The sequence below is a fragment of the Sinocyclocheilus anshuiensis genome, unplaced genomic scaffold (genome assembly GCF_001515605.1).
Source record: "Sinocyclocheilus anshuiensis isolate Anshui unplaced genomic scaffold, SAMN03320099.WGS_v1.1 scaffold68, whole genome shotgun sequence".
NCBI lineage: Eukaryota > Metazoa > Chordata > Actinopteri > Cypriniformes > Cyprinidae > Sinocyclocheilus > Sinocyclocheilus anshuiensis.
Genome location: NW_015555741.1, coordinates 1626608 through 1649229, shown reverse-complemented (window position 1 = coordinate 1649229; position 22622 = coordinate 1626608). Strand labels below are relative to the sequence as shown.

The following is a 22622-nucleotide window of genomic DNA, read 5'->3' as shown; positions in this document are numbered from 1 at the left end:
CTAGTTGTAGCTGTTGACACTGTTGACACAGATGGCATAGGAGTAGTTGTAGTAGTTGTAAATGTTGAAGATGTTGTGCCAGTACTTGTACTGGTTGTAGGTGGTGTTTAAGTGGTTGTAAATGTTGAAGGTGTTGTGCCAGTACTTGTACTAGATGTAGGTGCTGTTTCTGTTGACACAGGTGGTGTCGGAGTAGTTGTAGTAGTGGAAGTGGTTGTAAATGTTGACGGTGTTGTGCCAGTACTTGTATTATTTGTAGGTGGTGTTTCTGTTGACACAGGTGGTGTAGGACTAGTTGTAGTAGTGGAAGTGGTTGTAAATGTTGAAGGTGTTGTGCCAGTACTTGTACTAGTTGTAGGTGGTGTTTCTGTTGACACAGGTGGTGTCGGAGTAGTTGTAGTAGTGGAAGTGGTTGTAAATGTTGAAGGTGTTGTGCCAGTACTAGTACTAGTTGTAGGTGGCGTTTCTGCTGACACAGGTGGTGTAGGACTAGTTGTATTAGTGGAAGTGATTGTAAATGTTGAAGGTGTTGTGCCATTACTTGTACTAGTTGTAGGTGGTGTTTCTGTTGACACAGGTGGTCTAGGAGTTGTTGTACTAGTGGAAGTAGTTGTAAATGTTGAAGGTGTTGTGCCAGTACTTGTACTAGTTGTGGGTTGTGTTTCTGTTGACACAGGTGGTGTAGAAGTAGTTGTAGTAGTGGAAGTGGTTGTAAATGTTGAAGGTGTTGTGCCAGTACTTGTACTAGTTGTGGGTTGTGTTTCTGTTGACACAGGTGGTGTAGAAGTAGTTGTAGTAGTGGAAGTGGTTGTAAATGTTGAAGGTGTTGTGCCAGTACTTGTACTAGTTGTGGGTGGTGTTTCGGTTGACACAGGTGGTGTAGGAGTAGTTGTAGTAGTGGAATTGGTTGTAAATGTTGAAGGTGTTGTGCCAGTAGTTGTACTAGTTGTGGGTCGTGTTTCTGTTGACACAGGTGGTGTAGGAATAGTTGTAGTAGTGGAAGTGGTTGTAAATGTTGAAGGTGTTGTGCCAGTACTTGTACTAGTTGTAGGTGGTGTTTCTTTTGACACAGGTGGCGTAGGAGTAGTTGTAGTAGTTGTAAATGTTGAAGGTGTTGTGCCAGTACTTGTACTAGTTGTAGGTGGTGTTTCTGTTGAGGTAGGTGGCAAAGGAGTAGTTGTAGTAGTGGAAGAGGTGGTAAATGTTGAAGGTGTTGTGCCAGTACTTGTACTAGTTACAGGTGGTGTTTTTGTTGACACAGGTGGCGTAGGAGTAGTTGTGAATGTTGAAGTAGGTGTTGTGCTAGTAGTTGTATTAGTTGTAGATGGTGTTTCTGTTGATGTTGTGCAGGGTTTCTGTGTTGTGATCACAGTGGCATTTATACAAACTGCATAATAGCACATTCCCATGTCATCCTTAATGTTGTAAATGGTGTCATTGTGACCATATTGTTTTCCACCATAGTTACAGCACCCTGTAAGATGCAAAACAACATATTTTTAGATTATTGTGAGTATTAAAATACATAAGGAAAAGAAAATCGTTACTATTTGTCAGGATTTAAACTACAAATGTTTTTTTCTGTGTTTAGTGTTTCACTTACCAGGTGTTCGAAAACATTTTATATTGCCATGTTCATTACAGATGCTGTCAAAAGAATGTCACATATTAGGTAAGTTGAATTAGAGTAACAGGTGGAGGAACCACCCACAGAAATGTATGCTTTATATACTTTGTCAGGGTCTACATCATGGTCCATACCACTCATGACAGGACTTATCAGTTGGTATATTCTCTTCAGGCTTGTACTCGATTCCATTGACATAGCACGTGGGAATACACTCTTTCACACAGACCTGATTCTGCTCATCAAAAATAGGTTTGTCCTCTGGACATTTTGGATAACATCCTGCATTAAAAAAAAAAAAAATGGCAGGTTCATGAACATTTCTACGTGGCCCAGTATCAATGGTCCCTAAACTTAGCAATCATTAAAAAATGTTTAGCACTGCATATAAGTCCAAGAAACATCCGTTGTGTACTATGAATACTCAGTCTTCGAAAACTCACCTTCCAGGTTGGGTAAAGTGTTATTGCAGATATTAAGAGGGTTGCGACAGGTTTTGTAGCAAGGTATACCACAAGGATTATAATGCCATGTGCATCCTTCTGGTTTATTGTAGTAGTCACAGTACACAGCTGATATGGGAATATGGACATAAGTATGAACACATACACACAGAGTAAATTAAATACAGTAAAAGCAATGGCTGAAGATTCTGAATCTACATGAAAATTCACATTTGGATATTACAGATTTAGGATGTGCACAAGAATTAAAGATGCTTACGGCAGATCTCAGGGGTTCTCCAGTCCACACAAACACCTGCCTCATTGCAGGCTTGAGCATAAGCTGCAAACAGAAGCACTCACAATCTCCACCTGTGTCACATGCACACGAGTCCTTCACACAGTTCTCATAATATGGGTTTGGATCCACCTGTGGGAACAAGCATTTCCATCCTTTATGCTGAATTCCTGTATACCACATTATAGGAAACTTCCTTTATTGATTTAAAATGCTTTCAAACTTTACCTTGTTATGGCAATGTTTCAAAGCACCTTCACGGTCCTTTATGATGCTACATTGTAGTTTTGCCCATGGCTCTCGTTCAAGGTTCTTAAAGCATGGGTCAAAGTCTGGTGCAGCATCAGGGCAGGTGCCTAACACTTTCCAGCTGTCGGCAAACTCCATTATATCTGTGGTTTGCAAACTGCCTTGAGTAGTGAAGTCATCTTTTCCATTCCCATTGAAATTTCCACATAGTCCACAAACGCCTCCCTGTGAAAATATAAAGATCACATATCTCTGGAGTTCGGTCACCAACATTAATATCTTCTCTGTTTATATTGGTTACTGTACTTATTAAAACTTTGGAAACATTACAGTTTTTATATATTTTTAATTAAGTCTCCTATGCTCACCAAGGCTGCATTTAATTGATCAAGATACAGTAAAAACAGTAATATTGTGAAATATTATTACAATGCAAACTAACTATTTTCTATTTGAATATATTTTAAAATGTAATTTATTCCTGTGATGCAAAGCTGAATTTTCAGCATCATTACTCTTGTCTTTAATGTCACATGATCCTTTCAGAAATCATTCTAATATGCTGCTTTGTTTTGTGGAAACATTTTCAGTATTCTTTGATGAATAGAAAGTTAAAAGAACAGCATTTGTTCGAAATAGAATCTTCTGAAGGATCATGTGACACTAAAGACTGGAGTAATTACGCAAAAAAATCAGTTTTGCATCACAGGAATAAATTACATTTTAAAATATTTTACAATAAAAAAATAGCTATTTTAATTGCAATACTCTTTCACAATATTAGTGTATTTTCTGTATATTTTAACAAAAATGTTGAGCATAAGAGACTTCATTAAAACATTTAAATATTGTAATATTTCCAAACTTTTGAAATACTGTATTTATGCAGTATGCAACCATGGAATAAATTCTAAATCATGCCTTAATTCAGCTCACCATGTGTTGAGGTTGCAGAATGATGCGGACAGTTGTTTTGCGGTCCCACAAAACTGTCAGTCCAATGTCAGCATCAATGACAAGGTACATCCCGATGTTTGTCTTGTTGTAATTGATCTGTGGGCCACTTTCCATATCAAAAGCTGTTACAGTCCCACCATAAAGCTCTAGCTTAGTTCTCTGTAAGAGTTTGTAAGATAAATAAAAAAAACTAATTTCAGAATTAATTTATGATAATGTGGAATAGATACGAAAGAAATCCTTTGTTTTAACAGTAAATGCAATGTGTTGTATTGAAATTTGCATGTTATTCGGGTTTGTTCATACAGAGATCATATAGAAACCTAATCTTACCCCCAAAAGGATGACAACAGCCTTTGAGCATGTTGTCCCTGTTGTGCCACAAGGAATATTCTCAGTGATTACATGAAAAATTCCTGTCTTATTTCCACATTTATCCTTAAAAACAAGAGGACATTACATTACAAACAACAACAACAACACAAAAACATACATTATGCCACCCCTCTTGCTGCCTCCTGATTAAAGTGGTTTATTTGTAATAATAAAAAAGTATTATACTAAATGCCGTAGTGTCACTATGATAGCAAGTCGTATGTCTCATAGGCACAGTAAAGGTGCACAGAAAATAAAAGTACTTGTCTGGTGGTACCTGAGCAGCTATATAACTGCACTCTCCCCTGAAGCCGAATCTCTGCTGGTCGAAAGTTTTATAATGTCCGCTTCCATATATTGTGCAGATGCCTGGACAGATTTTTTTTGTGCATGTCCATGTTCCGTGTTGACAAGTGCTGTAACAAAGTAATACAGAAAGTGGACTTGAATCTATGTGAATCCACAGTATGTTCTAAAAACCCAACTAGTTGATATCTTTTTTGGGATTACATGCATTGATAGATGTTTGTATCCAAAGTGAACTACATTCAATTCAAGGTATACATTTTATAATATTTATTTCATCATACATTCCATGGTAATCAAACTTTTAACCTGCTAGCCTCTACTATTTGTGACCCTGGACCACAAAACCAGTCATAAGGGTCAATTTGGTGAAATTGAGATTTATGCATCATCTGAAAGCTGAATAAACCAGCTTTCCATTGAAAATGTGAAATTATTTGAAAATCTGGAATCTGAGGGTGCAAAAAAATCAAAATATTGAGAAAATCGCCTTTAAAGTTGCCCAAATGAAGTTCTTAGCAATGCATATTACTAATCAAATTAAGTTTTTATATATTTACGGTAAGAAATTTACAAAATATCTACATGGAACATGATCTTTACTTAATATCCTAATGATTTTTGGCATAAAAGAAAAATGGATAATTTTGACCCATACAATGTTTTTTTTGGCTATTGCTACAAATATACCCCAGCGACTTAAGACTGGTTTTGTGGTCCAGGGTCACATTTGAGTAACAGGAATGCCCAGAGTCAGACACCAGGAGGGGAGGGCATGCGGCTCCAGTTATAATAAGAAAAAAAAAAGTGGTGGGGTCTGTTTTTGAAAAATATACATTGATATTTTAGTAGAATTATCCAAGTGTAGATTCTGTGTGGGTCTAGTATTATGGCTTAGTATTCAATGTAACTTTACAAAAAGTGCTAATTAGCCGTGGAAAAGACTGTAGCTTACACACCAGTTATTGCAGTCTACGGTTATCTCAGTCCCTGGTGCATAAAACTGTCCATTGTGAGGACAAGGACAGTCATAAGGTTTAACACAGTTTCCTCTGCCATCATCCAGTAGACCTGCAGGACACTGGCAGCCAGATTCACAGTCCTGCGAGAACTGTGGGTGTGGTTGGATGAAGAAGATCAGAGACAGCAAAGTAGAAGAGAGAGAAAGAGAGAGAGAAAAAAAATAGTTACTGACAGATCTAGGGCAGTAAATATTTGAAAAGCATTTTATAATCAGTGTACAAAAAAGGTTAACTAGCACTTTCCACAAATAGGGAATAACTAAACATGTGACCCTGGACCACAAAACCAGTCTTAAGTCGCTTGGGTATATTTGTAGCAATAGCCAAAAAAACATCGTATAGGTCAAATTTATCGATTTTTCTTTTATGCCAAAAATCATTAGGATATTAAGTAAAGATCATGTTCCATGAAAATATTTGGTAAATTTCCTACCGTAAATATATCAAAACGTAATTTTTGATTAGTAATATGAATTGCTAAGAACTTCATTTGGACAACTTTAAAGGCGATTTTCTCAATATTTAGATTTTTTTGCACCCTCAGATTCCAGATTTTCAAATAGTTGTATCTCGGCCAAATATCAATGGAAAGCTTAGTTATTCAGCTTTCAGATGATGTATAAATCTCTATAAATTGACCCTTATGACTGGTTTTGTGGTCCAGGGTCACATATTATACAAACATTTTCAATGAGGTTCTACATTTTTGCAACCCTGTTTTAAGTTGCAAAACCAATATTTGAGACATATCTAAGATTAAAACCCTGAGTTCTGTATTTTTTAATTCTAGAAAAACATAGTTCTAAAAAACAAGGTCATTCTAAAAAACACAAGAATCTAAATGTATCAAATTAATAAATAAAATTAATTCATATTTTTATCATTGGTACATTTGCCAACTCTATTTTGATATATTTGCTAAAATTGGTATTAACAGAATTCATTCCATTTCTAAAAGAGAGACCAGGCTTTTTTCACACTGTAGTGGACATCTCTGAGGATATGTTTAATTCTGAAATAGGCACATTAATTGAAGTTCTGGTTGCAATAAAACCTACTGAAGTTAATGAAAATGAGATCACTTGGCTTATGATATGGCATTGTGCTACTGGAGTGTTTTAGTAACTATCAATTAGCACTGGAAAATACTTTTAAACTACCTCTTCAATCACTGCCAGGTGAAAAGCTCCTTTATTAGCAGGATAAAGGAGAAATGATAAAAGACAGATTGGAAACTGGGCTTACACAATCAATTTCCTTTTGCATACAAGTCTGTGCACACAACAATCCATGTTCATCTGGACGTGAGGTACTGCAGTTGAAGAAAATCTTTGGAGGAGTACACTCTGCAAAAGATACCAGACAGTGACTCATAGGAAAGAGTTTTATATTGGTAACCATATTTGGAGACGTAAGAACTAAAGCTAAAGTTAATAAACTTTAGAGTTTATTTCTAAACAATGGTCAGCCAATTGTTTCACTGTGCAAACATCTGATAGGATCATTCTTTTTGTGTGACCATAATTATAGTTAACTCAATATAATTAATTCTATACGTTAACATCACTCGTGGCATCATTTATATCACCACACATTCCCTTAACCTGATTAAAGTTCTGGGTGTAAAAGAGAGGTATCCAAAAGTGTTTTTTCTTACCCACAATTGGAGGTTTCCAGGACAGACAGCGGAATGTTCCATTTACACAAATACTGGAGAGAAATTTTTAAGATTTTAAGATCACAGTTTGGAAAGTGTATATTTTAACAGTTTTAAATCTTTACAACTACTGCATAAAACTAATGTCATCCGCTCACCAGTGTTCATTCTTAATGTTGATAGATGTGCCAGGTTGGACTGTCACTCCATCGTTGTAACATGGACATTTTTCCATAGGTACACACAGTCCATTCTCATCCTGGTAGAGTCCCTCTGGACATGCGCATCCGTCAACGGGCACAAAGTCAACGCTGCAGCTTTGGCGCTCAGAGGCGAGAGACAGACAGGTACGCTGACAGCTCTGCAGCTCATAGGAGTAGTTCTGCGAGGCTGGGCAATTCTCTGTATATTTCTCTGAGGGGATCAGTTTGAAAGGGATTGTGTCTTAAAGATGCATGTTGCACTCTACAAAACCAAAACAGAACCAAAAACTCTAACCTAAAAAAACTGAGTGTATGTGTGGATGTACTGCCTGTTAGTCATCCCACTGTCCACACAATGATCGTTTCTCCTCTTTAAATATATATTCAGCTTGTAATATATGTGACCATTATAGAGCATGCCATTTCAGTTAACCATATATTGTAAATGGTCTGATATATAGTAAAGGACAACAACTAACTTTAGTAAATATCTGCTTGACCACTGACCAATCAGAATCAAGTATTCCAGAGCCCTATAATAAGTGAAAAGCTTATTTATGAAATTTATGAAATTTCTAATACCCCAATGGATGGGGTATTAGAAAAGGCCATCTATCCAGATACATTTGTATTATCTTTATTCCATCTTTTACTAGGCTGCTTGCAGCACTAAAAAATTAAATCTGTACCACAAAATATGTTGAAAATCTGTTTTGAAAGAGTCGTGGACTTATATTGAGGATGGCAATAGCTAGTAAAATGGTTGACCTTACTGATTTATATTTATGCATTTATTGCATTTTTTCTGAATTCACTTCTAACATAAAGTACACTGTCATTGGACCTCTTTTTTTTGGGGTAATTCTAATGGCAATTCTTATAGATGCTTTCATTTAACTGAAGTTGTTACAAAACACCTTGAAATACAATAGGATGTATTAGTTTTTACCTCAGTCTCACTTCCCCAAGTTATATTTTAAATATAGGTTAATTGTTTGGCATTCTGTGTTTTGTCAGGGATATGAGGGAAATTGTGGGTTTATATAAGGGATGTTTTGCCCTAGTTACACCTAAATCCAAAAATTCTTTAAAGGGGTGGTTGATTGCGATTTCACTTTTTTAACGTTAGTTAGTGTGTAATGTTGTTGTTTGAGCATAAACAATATCTGCAAAGTTACTAAGCTGAAAGGTCAATGCAAACGGAGATATCGTCTAATCAGGATAAAACCATATATTAAAAGCTAACATAAGCAGTAGCATCTACAACAGCGTATCTAAAAGTATCCTCTTCAATAATATCCTCTGCTTCTCAATCAGGCTCAAAATGATAAGCGATATTAACGATGTCGTTGTTTACAATACAACCGGGGCACATGCCGCTGAGGTGAGGGGCGGGACGTTTAGACGCGCACTAGAGGCGGTTTAGCCAATCACAACACACTGGGCTAGCTAACCAATCAGAGCCCATCGCCTATTTCTGAGGGTGGGGCTTCATAAAAACAGGAAAAGATCAGCCCGTTTCTCAGAGAAGGGACAGAGCTGTGTGGAATAAAGGTAAATTATGTGAAAAATAATGTTTTTTTTTTTAAACGAAGAATTAACATGTTAGACTGCACCCCATAAACACAATCAAGCCTAGAAAAAACCCAGTGAACCACCACTTTTAAGTTTAGATGATGCACATATATCTGTCTAGCAAAAGAATCTGGTTTCGGCCATCTTACCACACACGATTTCTCTCCAGCCTTGGAGGATTATTCCTTTAGCTGCACAGGCCCGGGCATATGAGGAGAACACCGTACACAGACAGTCCTCACTCTTCTCACAGGTACAGCTGGAGTATTTGCATCTCTGAAAGCACATAGACACGTTGTGTCACTGCATGTTGTGGAAAGCAGGGTAACGTTCATTACAATTTGGAAAATTAGTCATACTTTGTAGTAGCTGTCTGGATTGACACTGGCGTGACATTGGGCAAAAAGGCTCTCCTTTTTCTTCATCTGGGAACACCAGTACTCAGCAAAGTGCTCTAAAGGCATCGTAACATATGGTGTTACAAGTACACAAGCTAAACCATCCTATACAAGTATAACACAAAGTAAATGGTCTGCCATCTATGCAAAAAGTCTCTCACCGCTGTCACTGCTGTAGGAACAGGGATCGCTACTGTAGGAACAGGGGTCGTCCATTCTCTCAGTACGGTCGGGGCAGTTGGTCTGGGCCTTCCAGGCGTTTGCGAAGGAAACCGCTATACCCTCCACCACTCCCTGAGGGGTCTTCAGATCATCTGACAGCACTTTGTTAAAATTTCCACAAAGACCTGCGCATATTAAATTTTAAATATTATTACGCTTTAAATAAAAAGACCCCCAGTGTTCAAGGCTATGCACGAAAGGCACATCACTGGTAATCTGATGTATTCACTGCTTAATTCAAATTCAAGATTTCATATGTTGTTTTTTGAAAGTTCTCACCACAAGTCTTGCCCTGGAAGCTTTGGTCCACGGTGATGTACGCCTGCATAAGAGGCACCAGCTGTACCTGCACCTGCAGCCCAAAGGTGGTCTGAAGCATGATGTGAAACGATGACGGCATGAACACCGTGAAGTCAGCTGAGAGAAAACAGTCGAAGAGGGTGAAAAATGCTTCACAAAAATATCAGCCTTCACAAACAAGCTTCAACACAAGCTTCAAATACAGAGCTCCTCTCTCTTACCTGTCATGTAAGGAAGTGAAACTATTGCATTGTGTTCAACTGTACCGTCAGCTTTAATCACTAGACGCTAATGAAGAAAGACATAGTGTCACTGTATGTACATATGTTGAGTAATTTATTAACTGTTAGAAATGGTGATATTACTTCCATTACAAGCAAGAAAAAAGCCAAATCAATAAGATTTTTTGTGTGTGAAGGAATGTACTCACATGGTTTTTGTCATTGTTAAATATCACTTCTATAGATTTCAAGCAGGTGTCAGTATTAAGGCTAACACAAGGAACAATCTGACCCAGTATGGTGAACTTTGACTCCTCAAAGTCCTACAAACACACATGGAGTTTACAGAGTGTAGAATTCATTATTAAGAATTTCATATATTATTTGTAGTGTTAATTAAAATGTCATGACATGAATGAATACAAACAAATTCTAAATTCAAGTGTAAATGTCTTAGCAATTAAATAAGGTGTAGTTAGCAACTAAAACACACTTTTGAGAGCACATAGTTGCAGTCTCCATGGAAAGTGAATTCATTCCCGTCAAAGGTGGTGAAGTGAGATCCTTCTTCTACTGAGCACAGGCCAGGGCCGGGAATACTTGTACAGATCCAGTTTCCCTCCTTACATATGCTGAGTTATGCAATACAATTACAAACAGACACCGTAAACAACAAGCTTTAGGACTACAGTTACATTACAATGTAACAATGTGGTGTAGAGCATGTTTTAGTTAATTGGTTAATTAAAGACATGTAAAAGGAGAACAGAGTGAAATGTGTTTTATTACCATTCCTCGTTATGTTTGTGAAGAACCTCTCCTGTGCTGTAGACGCGGTCATGCTTACACTGACACTCTTCCACCGGGATGCAGCCCATGTTTGAGATTTCATCAAACACAGTTCCTATAACAGTTCAAATACAGTTCCTAAACAGTACTTTTTTTAGTTTTAAAACTGCGTTTTGGGAAAAACTTTATAATTTTATATATCACATATCATTTTATGAAATGTGTCTTAGTGATTGTACTATAAAATCAACATTTATTCTATATGTGGTTCTTAAATCAGCCACATTAAATAAAATTCTGTAAATGATGGCACTAAAATTCAATTAAATATTATGAATTAGGGAATGACCTGGTGGGCAGAAGCAGCCGTCGATGTTGTGTTGCTCACACAGTGTGTTTGTGTCTTTGTGCAAGCATGTGTCCATACAGGGGGAGCCACTTTCAGAATGTACCATATTGTAGGAGCATGCCACAGCTGCATAGGGATTCATAGGAAGACATACATTCTTTACAATGGCAATTAATTAATAATTCAAAAGAACAAGAAATAAAAGCAAATGAAAAGCTCAAGAGAGAAGAATCACGGGACATCCACCAGAGCTCAGTGGTAGTTATTACCGCAGAAGTCAGCTCTTCTCCAGGTCGGCGGAGTTCCTCCAGCATGGGAACACTGACGTGAATATTCAGACAAAGTCGCACAGAGCGTGGAGTTGTCAGTGTCTTCAGGCTGATACAAGCACATATCATTCATACAGGCCTTGATATACGGCTCAGGGTTCAAAATCTTGATACAGGAGAACCAGTCTGCATCTTTTAAAAGGTCTTCACAATCTGCCCGCTGTGGTGATACAGGTACAGTGTGTTTTTAACCCTTATCCTTAGAGGTCGACCGACCCATACAGATAGCTTTTGCAACTTACATGTTTTTCAGACTGGTCTTCTAAATTCTGCTCATCATCTTCTTCAGAGGGATTTTTGCAATCCACCATTGGGTTGGGAACTTTGTGCTTGTTCCCAAACTCAATGTAGCCTACCTCTCGTTCATATCCTAATTCTTTATTGAATAAGATAAGACATGGATTAAACAAAGACACTTGACCTTCTTGGAGATATATGAAATTAGCAATACACAAGTCTTGTCTGTAATTACAAAATTATGATGAAATATGGCAGAAGTCATTCAATTATAGTCAATCAACTCACCTGATTGAATAAACTCATTATAAAGTGGAGCCCCATTGAAATCGCCACACAATCCACATGTGTGATTTGAAAATTTGGAGTCCAACTCCACCTACAACAGCACCACAGGGAAAGACAGCTTTTCAACAACCCCAGCATCATGGCATTAACGGTCAGACTTAATATTATTTTAAGGTTAGGCCTACTGTATAGTTGTATCAGTATTTGCTTCCAGTTCAGTGCACATATTACTGGCCAATATCTACTTACCATTAATCCATCATAAGATACTGTATGAATTATAAATATCTACAGTTCATTTGACTAGTTTACACTAAATTCTGTATTTATAAATGCCGGGTTAATGTTATACATTTTGGTGTCAGATGACTGATTAGACTAACTGATTTGTACAAAAAAAAAAAAGTTGGGGGCAGTCATGGCCTAATGGATAGAGAGTCGGACTTGTAACCTGAAGGTCGCGGGTTTGAGTCTCAGGTCTGGCTGGGATTGTAGGTGGGGGGAGTGAATATCCAGCGCTCTCTTCCACCCTCAATACCATGACTGAGGTGAGACCCTTGAGCAAGGCACTGAACCCCCAACTGCTCCCTGGGCGCCGCAGCATTGGCTGCCCGTTGCTCCAGGTGTGTGTTCACAGTGTGTGTGTGTGCGTGTTTGTTCACTACTCACTGCTGTGTGTGTGCACTTGGATGGGTTAAATGCAGAGCACAAACCAAACCATACTTGGCCACATGTCCTTTCCTTTCCTTGTATCCTAAAACTGACAGGCAAAAATGACTCACCATGACTGCATCCTCTTTGTTCCACATGACAGTAATGCCCATTTTTGAATGGAGTCTTATGTAAATTGTGTTCTCTTCCACAAGAATCCCTGCGACGTGCACGGGCAGCAATTTACTAAATAAAAGAAAAGATTCAAATTAAAACTAATTTACATCTTTATCTATTTTGTGTTTGCTGTGGGAGGAAGCAAGCAGCACTTCAGTTCCCCTGAATCTTACTTTTCTCCATTGACCATGACCTGGTTTGCGGTGATTTCGACGGTGATGTCATTGATGGTAACCAGGACTCTGCTGATGTTTGGGCCAGTGCTGTGTTCTGTTCTCTTCACGTGAACTGAGAACTGGCAAATGAGGCTTTGGCAGTCAGACACCAGGTTATACTCGCACATGCCTGGGAACTGATAAAAGTCCCCATCGAATGTTTTGAAGTGGAAGTTTCCCCACATGCTACAGATGTTGTTGACATGGTTACTGGCACGAACTGGAACAGAATAGCCTAAAAGAGAATGCAAAGACTTACTCCAGTGTTCACATACTGTATAGTATGTTATGTATTGAGCATGGTTTTGCTTAAACTTTTCTATCCTTTGAGATGTTTTATGAAGTTTATAGAATAATATCCACTCGTGAAAAGAAAAGTTGTTTACTCTTGTTTGTTGTTTTTAGTTTGCTTATTAATTATTTTAGTCTTTACATTACATCTATTTATGTGACGTGTCTGTCACAATTATCCCAAGCACTTTTTAAAAATAAAATTTTGCCCATGAATTTAATGCGTTAGGTCCACGTTTCTGCCATAGGATAAAAAAAAAAAAGGTAATTGCAACTTTTTATCTCATAATTTAGACTTTTTTTCCTAGAATAAACAATTCACAATTCTGAGAGAAAGTGAGAACTGCGAGATATAAACTGACTTTTGTTCTCATCAATTCATCAGAATTGTGAAATATAAACTTGCAATTGTGATAAAAATGCCTGAATTGTGAGTTGCAATGACCTTTTTCATTCTTTTATCCCATGGCCAAAATAAGCTTCCATACCTTAAACATACATAAAGCACCAGTTTTACTTGAAATCTGTAAATAATTCTGTAACTTCATAGTTTCTTTGTGAATCAATGTGATTGGTACATCTCATAATCCTTAAACACAATATGTTTACCTGATGTTGCTGTTGTTGTTGGCCACATAGTCAAGTCACTAGAATCTCCCATTACTCCATAATCCTCCATAAAGCCTTTAAACAGAGAAAGACATATACAGTCATGTTGTGTAGCTAATACTGTGAGCGTTTCTTGCAGTAACTAATCTTTTTTTTTTCTAACCTGCTTGTATCAGCTGTTGCCCCACCAGTAGGACAACCCATCTCAGCATCCACATCTGGGACATCCTCACAGCCCCCATGGAGAGAACAACCATCCTCAAGAGCTAATGTGAGCTACTTGCCAAAACTTGTCTTTTTATAGTGAATGCTAGTTTTCTTTGTAAGGATGTAATTTGTGATCAGAAGGAGGAGCCCAGAATATACAGTAACATAGAATTTTAAATAAATGTTTATTGGCCTATAGCTGTTTAAGACTAAACACTTTGTCATGGACAAAACTGCATTTAAACTGACAAAACTCAAACTAAACAAGGATGTGAGTCTTGATGGTGGGGAGGCAACTATTTTCTAGAGAAGTTGCACAGTATAATGCAAAGTTAAACTAATATCTATTTAGCTAATGCTTGTTCTGGGCTAGCAGGATAAATTTGCATTTATTGTACATTTAGGCTATTATTTATTATTAAAGCATTATTATTTAATATGTTATTTTGTCTATTTTTGCTCCACCTATTTTAATAATTAATCACAAAGACACAGCAAGTAACATACTGAATTAAAATACTTAAGTAGAAATATTGAAATAGTATTTTCTTCTTTTAGTGCACTACAATAATCTGTTTTAAAATTTAGAAAAATCTTTCAAATGCTTTCAAGACTCCCCCACTACCCCGTGTACATATAAAAAGGTGCAATACTTCCACTTGCAATAAGTTCTACCAAATGTAAAAAAGTAGCCTGAACAAAGATAATTTTTGTTTTAGTTAATTGGTTAATTAAATTCACTTAGTAGGAGTCAATTTATTGTATTATGTGAACTGAACATAAACATGTTTATGTTTCTAACAGCTGTTTTGTCGATCTTACTTGGATACTCAAGTATTTGTTCAAACTTGTCCAAATGTTGTCCCAACTTTCCAAATTGACTCATCTGAACAAACAATTTTGGGCAAATTGCCAGCATGCATTGCAGCTTAAAAAATGTCATAACTTATTAAAAAATGATCATTGCTACACAGAACATGTAATGTAGAAAATAGTCAAAGTCTTGCAAAAAATAGTCAAAGCCGGAGTTCCAGAAGACCAAATAAGACTTTATTGGAAGAAACAAAGCCGACATGCCAGCTGACCATCTGAATCTGTCTAAGTCCAGACAATTATTTATACAATTTTGTTATCAGTCACTGTCCAATGAGCGTATTGACGATTTTTTGGTGTGTTATTCCTGGTACTTTCTACAAGTATTTATTAGTTTCCTTGGCTTAATTTTAATTGTGGATTTTTTTTTTTGCTTTGTTATTTAACCCTCTCTAGATGACCAAAGGTCCCAGAGGCATATACATTCAGGATTTTTTTTCAATGAGCTGTCAAGATTTTAAAGAGCTTTGCACATCAGATACACATTATTCATTCTCGCACCATTTCCTTTTGTTCCATCTCTTGTGCTGTATCATGTGCTTCCCTTATACTTTTTATGCATGATCACAGTCACCTAGGCCATGTGGCCTACATAGTCAGCCAGGCCGCAAGGCTTCCAAAATGCATCTGGCTCTCATATATAGCAGAATGTCTTACTCAAACATGCAAAATAACTTCCTCAAACGTTATATATAAGATAAATAAAACATTTCATCATTTACTGGCTTAAAATGCACTGCTGTTAGCTGTCATATGGTTAAGAGTTCATATTTTTACTAAATTAACATTTGTTGATCATCACTGTGTTTGAGATGTGTGTTGAGGTATATGCATAATTCATTGCAACAGCTGGATTTAATATATTTTAGGGAAATATGTTTGTCTGTAGTTTGAAAAGGAAATAATGTCCATGTTATATAGTGGGGTTTGTAACAAGGTTTGTAGCTCCTTGCATTGCTAAATGCTAACAATCTTTAGTTGTCTTGACAAGAAATTTTATATTCAATAGACTGCCTATTACACATTAGATAAACAAACACATGAAGTATTTAAGCTGTCAGTTATTAGTTGAGTTAACTCAACAAATTGATAGTAATAGGTTGCCTTTTTCAGACTTTAGAAATCCTGTTTGCTTTTTTTCCATTTTAAGACAGGATCAAACCCATACACCATAGAGTCATTCCGTGGTTGTTAGACTTCCATCGAAAGTCAATATTCAAATATATTTCCTATAGAGTACAAAATGAGATAACTGGAACAACCAGCTGATCCACTGTTGCTTATTTATGCCATCTAAAATCCACACCCTGTTTCATGCCTAATATTTCTTGCTTCTTTTGCATTACGTGCAAAGAAAGAATACTTAAGAGATGTCTTATTAGAATAATCTGAAGGATCATGTGACACTGAACACTGGAATAATGGCTACTGAAAATTCAGTTTTGCATCAAAGAAATAAATTACATTCTAACATATGCTCATTTTCAATTGCACTTAAAAATCCCATCCTGTAATTCCATCTGTAATAATTCTGTAGTTATATATATATTATAATTATACTGTTGGCCCTACCTCTACCGCTTAAATCTAACCATACCACCAAACCTGCCCCTAACCTCAATAGCTGCAAAAGTGTTCAGCAATTCAACATGAAGACAACAGGCACACAATTAAAATGGAAATCTTACGTTTTATCTTAAGTAGAGAATGAACACTCTAAATTACTTCCAGCACACAATTTGTGAGTACTTGTAAGACATTTGGATTTGTAGTGTTTGAAGTGAAGCATTTGGTGCTTGGTTTTATTTTAAGTGCACGCAAGTTGGCACTTTTCTAGGTATTCAAAAATAAAAATAAAAAATAAAATCCAGAAGATTGCAATTGATGCTCTGTATTATGCTTTATTGATTATAATTAATTTAATTGGAAGGAAAAGTACAATATTATATCATGCATTACCAAACTTTGTAAAGAATGAAAGAAATGGCCAGAATCCCCTTTGAGAGAAAACTAAACAGATTATGCTCAGAGTTAACCATATCCATAGATTAAACCACAAAGAAAAAATAAATGGTGCAATATTTGCTTAAGTAATTTTAGCTATTAATAAACTACAGTAATCAGCTTAAATCATTTTGGTTATATTTTTTTAAATGTTTTTTTTTTAATATGACATTTAATTATGTTTAAATCAGCAGTAGTCTTTTATTTTAGTCTTTTAGCCAGAGGTCTTCTGGTCTACACACTCAGTAGAAGTGCATTTGCAGCTCTTTATGTGCACGTAGTCACGAACAATCTCACTGTTGTCGGCACACTTCAGCGTCACATTTTGATGGTTGACGTTCTCCTCCTTGCAACAGGAACAGCTGTGTATCATAGCCTTTGTTTTCATTGAATACCTGTGCAGGTTTCCAAGCAAACATCAGTCAGATGAGTGTAGAATAGTTGGATATGCTATCCTAATATACCCAAAAAGGTTTGGATGCCTAAGGCACACTAAAAAATATATTCATTTTATTGGAGAGATGACAAAATATCAAACCAAAATGGTTATTGCTAACCAATGATGTTTAGAGATTTTCCCAGAGCTAAGTTCACTTTCCTGAGCCGTTTTTGTTTGGAGACCTTTCAGCAGCATGTTTGAAGTCAGTTCCCCCCACTTTTGATTGGCATATTTCTATGTGGTTTCGCAGTACTGCTTTAAAGCATTATTTCTTTTTGTTGTGGGAACTGTTAGATATGTTAGATAAACTAATCTAACATAACATTAACATACAGTGGCATAAAAAGTAGCACGTTTCCTTTAAAGTTTCCTAACATTTCCTAAAGTTATTAACTATGTTTGTGATCAATAGGTGTGCTCATATTCTCACATTGATTTGGTGTCACAGTGGCCAGTGCAGGATGTAACTTCTACATCCTCGATGGAAGTGCAATCATCAACACGCAGACGGGTGACGTTCTTCTCAAGAACACAGTTCCTGGACTTACCTGACACAATAGAGGCAGGTAAGCTTGTGACTGACTCTCAAGAGCAAAACACGCACTGCATTTTAAGTAGTGCCTATTATATTATAACAATTTAACATTTGTTAAATGATCTACATAAACAATACAGGTGAACGAACCCATTAAAAAAAAAAAAATTTAATTGTGTGTCCAGATGTTTTGTATAAAGAATAGCTTACAGATCTGGCAACATCCATCTGAGTCAAATTGCAATGTTCCCTGTAAAAACACAAATAACAGAAAATAAAACATTTACACATTACACAAATATGGTCATGTCTCTCAAAACATTTACCCAATTTTCCAAAACATTTTGCACATTTTTATACTAAAAGTACATATTTAAATAGTGAAAAACTATCATTTTTACTTACAGGCTCACAGTCTTCTGGATTAAATTCAGGGCATTTTTTAATGCTCTCCATCATCACAAATGTGCCATTCACTTCACGGCAGGTAGCAGTCGTACATCTGAACTTGTAACCCTCTTGGTCCTAAACAAAAAGACAGACAGACTATATGAGGACTGAAGAATAGAGCAGATTCGTTGTCTAGTGAACTCAAAGATTGAAGAAAAGCTTAAGAATATTTTCAAAAATACCTTGAGAAAATGTCTGGTGTTGTCTGGCGCATCATAAATACAGACTCTTTGTTTACATGATCCACAGCACTCTCCTTTTTGTTTCAGATATTCAAACCCCTTGAAGTGCAAAAACAAGTTTGAATAATTCACTAATTTTGACAGACTCTAAAAAGAACCAGGGTCGAACTCACAAGAATAATTCAAATTCTTGAAAAGAACGCTCTTTGAAATCATCGTAAATAAGTTCTTAAAGTTAAGATAACCTCCAATTTGTCTTAAATCCACAAAGGTAAGATGTGTGATGCATGTATTAGATAGTTTCAAATGTTAAGCATTATCACATAACGCTAGCTGCCTATAATACATATTATTACTATAATAAAATTTACTATTGTATAGCAAGTAAATACTCCTGTGACAGATTAGATTGTTCGATTTTACATTGTTGTCACAAATTTGGAATTCTTTTTTTTATTTGCATTTGTGCCCATTTTAGTCGCAGTCTGGAGCCCTATGAGAGGCTGCACAGAGAGTACAGCTAAATGTGACAAGATTGAAAGTGGCATCAGTGTCAACTAAATCCGTAAGGAGAATCAGGATGAACGTCATTGGTCAGTGAGCCACAGTGTCACTGGTAAACAAGAACACATCATCACTACTGTAAAATCATCATCATAATACTTCAGAAAGCAACAGCCATACGAAATACAAAGAAAACAAGTATGTTGTGTGGAGTTTAAGCTAGTGATTCTACTCACACGACCACAGGCAAGTGACGAGGACGAGCATTCTGGTTTTGTCTTCTCAACCACTAATGAGCCATCAACTTTACGACAGGTAACGTTTTCACATTTGTCACCGAGGGCTTCTCCAACCTAACAAAAGACAGATTTCACAAGGACTGAATAACAGAGCAGATTCTTTCTTTGGTAAACTGATAGAAGAAATGAATAATGTTTTCGAATATACCTGGAGATTATATGTTTTGTTGTCTGCTATGTAATTACACATGTTTGGTACACACATTCCATAGCACTCTCCTTCTTGTTTCACATGTTCAAAGCCCTTGAGGTGCAAAAACGAGTTTACCGTATTAAATAAATTTTCTGCATTTTCCACTAAGATTATTAAACTCTACCTTGAGGAAGGGGTTGAGGAAAGAGCAAGAAGTGATAAACAGTGATTCTCAATCTTGTTTCTAAGGACCAGAAAATGGGTGTGTGAAATAAAGAAGACATCCAAAACCAGGATTGTGAACCAATGGTGTAAGAGAAGGTGAGCAGAGAGGACAGAGATGACAGGTGTGTGAAGAGGTAGGCCTACAGGACATTCTCTAAATGAGATGGTATTAACAACAGTCTCTCCTTGAGAGAGGCTATGCAGACAGTATAGCGAAATGTGTGATGTACAGTGACTTGTTTATATATGGTTGAACTTTATAATATAAAGCTTCCAAACTAAAACTTGAATTATTACCGGAGGGCAAGATGGAAAGACTTTAGTACCACATTTCACATCATGCAGTTGAGTCGTTCTATTCATTTCACAGTAACATTCCTCTCAAGGATCCACAGGGATTTGAACTCCAGGCTAGAGAGAAAAACAAGTTAGGAATGTGAACCCAACAAGCCAACCCCTCATGACTTTTTTTTCAATTACCAAAAAATTAAAAATAATTATAATAAAAGGCCAAAGCTCTTCAAATGCAGACAAACGTGGTAGCACTGACAAATTAAAAATTACAACACAGGAAAATATGGCATTACATTTAAGAGTGGTGTTTGCCTTAGTGTCCTTTTAAAATTCCAGGCTTTTCCTATCATATGTAATTAGAGAAAACAAACGAACCTAGCATCTCACCTTGTATTCAGTGTTATTGTACACACAGACTTCTTTGCGCACTGGTCAGAAAAATAAATAATATTAGAAACGGCTTACTAATTTAATTCAGTAAATGCAGTTTTTACTTGTTATTTTAATAAAAAAATATAAAATATCCATTGAATTTGATTTTTAAGTTTGTAACAGCAATGATATGTGAACTGCGCCATGGTACAACAGTAATACCCATTCTCTCAAGACCCCCCGACTGAGCCTGGTTTCTCCCAAGGTTTTTTCTCCATTCTGTCACCGATGGAGTTTTGGTTCCTTGCCGCTGTCGCCTCTGGCTTGCTTAGTTGGGGACACTTCATTTCCAGCGATACCGTTGACTTGATTGCAAAGATACTATTTAAACTGAGCTGGATGTTGACATCACTGAATTCAATGATGAACTGTCTTTAACTGAAAAATTTGTGTTTACTATTGTCATTTTGCATTATTGACACTATTTTCCTAATTAATGCTGTTCAGTTGCTTTGACACAATCTGTATTGTTAAAAGCGCTATATAAATAAAGGTGACTTGACTTGACTTGACTTGACTTGAACTATTACTCATGCTACTGGTCTAAATGAAGACGAAGGAGAAATATATCTGAGACTTACCACAGGGTGGACAGCAACTATTATTGGTCATAGTTGCTGCTAATTCAAATCCCACGTCACATTTCTTTTGAAAACACAGCTCGAGATCACACACTAAATGGGTAGAGATAAAACAGCAAAAAAGGTGGATCATCATCAAACTAGATTATTTTTGTTATCAAGCTGTCTAAATGCCTTGCAAGTGCTCGTCTGGTTCAAATGATTTATCTTCTTTATTATGACGTACTATGTCAGAAGTACTTACAAGTTTTTTACATTCAATCATATTTACTTAAAAACTTTTTTCATTTTGACTAACCACAGGTTGGACAGCAGCTTTCAATTGTTGTTTTGTATTCATGGCCACATGGTTTTATGGTAGGACACATAATAGGCTCTTTCACAATACCAAAGCTCTCATTGGAGCAGTGGTATTTGGTACAGTTAAAGGTCCATGTTTGCCCAGGCTACAAAAGAAGAAGATCATTAGTGAAAGTTAGTAAATGCTAGTTAGTTTTGGTCATGAACACAAGTCTGCATGTTCAATCCTATGATGGAGTAGGACCCTGTTTACTTAACAAAGAAGTTACCATGTAACTAGTTACATGTAACGGCGTTACGTAATTTAATTACTAAATAAATGTAACTGTAATCAGTTACAGTTACTAAGAAAAAATGTGTAATTAAATTACAGTTACTTATGAAAATGTTAACGATTACAACGGGGGTTACATTTTAATATTTACACACATCCACATAAAGATTTAATTGATTTCTTTCCCAAATTGCTCTGACTACTCTAAAATATGAGACATACGGCCCTATGATTTCCGCGATGCGGAAAACACGGACTTGTTGGAATTCCTATAACGCGGAATGTCACGGAATATGCAACATTTGGACGAATAAATCAAAAGTAGGTCAGTACACTTGAATCAATACGCGATATGGTCTGTAAATATTCAGCAGCAAAAAGACAATATATGAATCCTGCACGTTCTGCGTGTCTCTGTGGAAATCAGGCGCGGACTGGCCATCGGGAGAACCGGGACAATTCCCAGTGGCTTGGCAGCTGATTTTTCCCGCTTTTTTAATATAATTGTTATTATATAATTGCCTGCCGAATGTACTAAAGCGATTGTTTCCGAATTCAACATTCGATAATAAATCTCTAATAAATCATGAATCGGTTAGTCGTGATTGGGAATGCACTTCGGCTCGCGCAGGCTCCGCGCCTTCGCCAAACGATTTAGATTAGAGTAATCAATGCAAGAGATTTGAGTGGATTGTATAAGCGCACAGATGGAGAAGCAGCAAAATTACTGTTCAGGATTTCAAGTGCAGGTCAGTTTCATCTGTAAATATGCTATTGTAGTTTTGTCTTTGTTTACTTAGTTAAGCTGCAGCAGCCCATTGCTCATCAATCATCACTCAAAACACTGTATACTAAAGTACATCATTATCTACTGTAAAGTTACAGTAGTAATTTAGCAGATAAAATAATCATATCATTTATAATAGGTTTAGGGGGAGCTAGGGCAGAAAACAACACAACCCTTACGGAAATTAACAATGATTTTACCTAACCATGGTAACCACAAATTATTAACCATGGTTTTGGCTACACTAACCATAGTTTAACCATGGAATTTGTAGTAAAAATAAAGACAAATGGTAATCCATTTGCCAAAAAAAAA

General features: G+C 36.5%; 1 protein-coding gene and 1 pseudogene across 1 annotated transcript; both read right to left on the bottom strand.

Moving 5' to 3' along the window:
- LOC107673225 (mucin-2-like) lies at positions 1-14045 on the bottom strand. Its single transcript, XM_016466722.1, is given in 27 exon segments — positions 1-150; positions 1389-1474; positions 1604-1647; positions 1762-1909; positions 2071-2199; positions 2351-2419; positions 2422-2500; positions 2597-2842; positions 3554-3696; positions 6935-6987; positions 7093-7348; positions 8862-8988; positions 9072-9166; positions 9293-9457; positions 9612-9749; positions 9854-9920; positions 10063-10176; positions 10347-10485; positions 10643-10757; positions 10992-11117; positions 11261-11480; positions 11563-11690; positions 11846-11936; positions 12628-12742; positions 12847-13108; positions 13789-13863; positions 13952-14045. Coding segments are annotated over 27 exon segments (3474 nt in total).
- A 4454-nt stretch (positions 14046-18499) lies between these two features.
- LOC107673224 (mucin-2-like) overlaps positions 18500-22622 on the bottom strand; it is a 41692-nt pseudogene continuing 37569 nt past the window's right edge.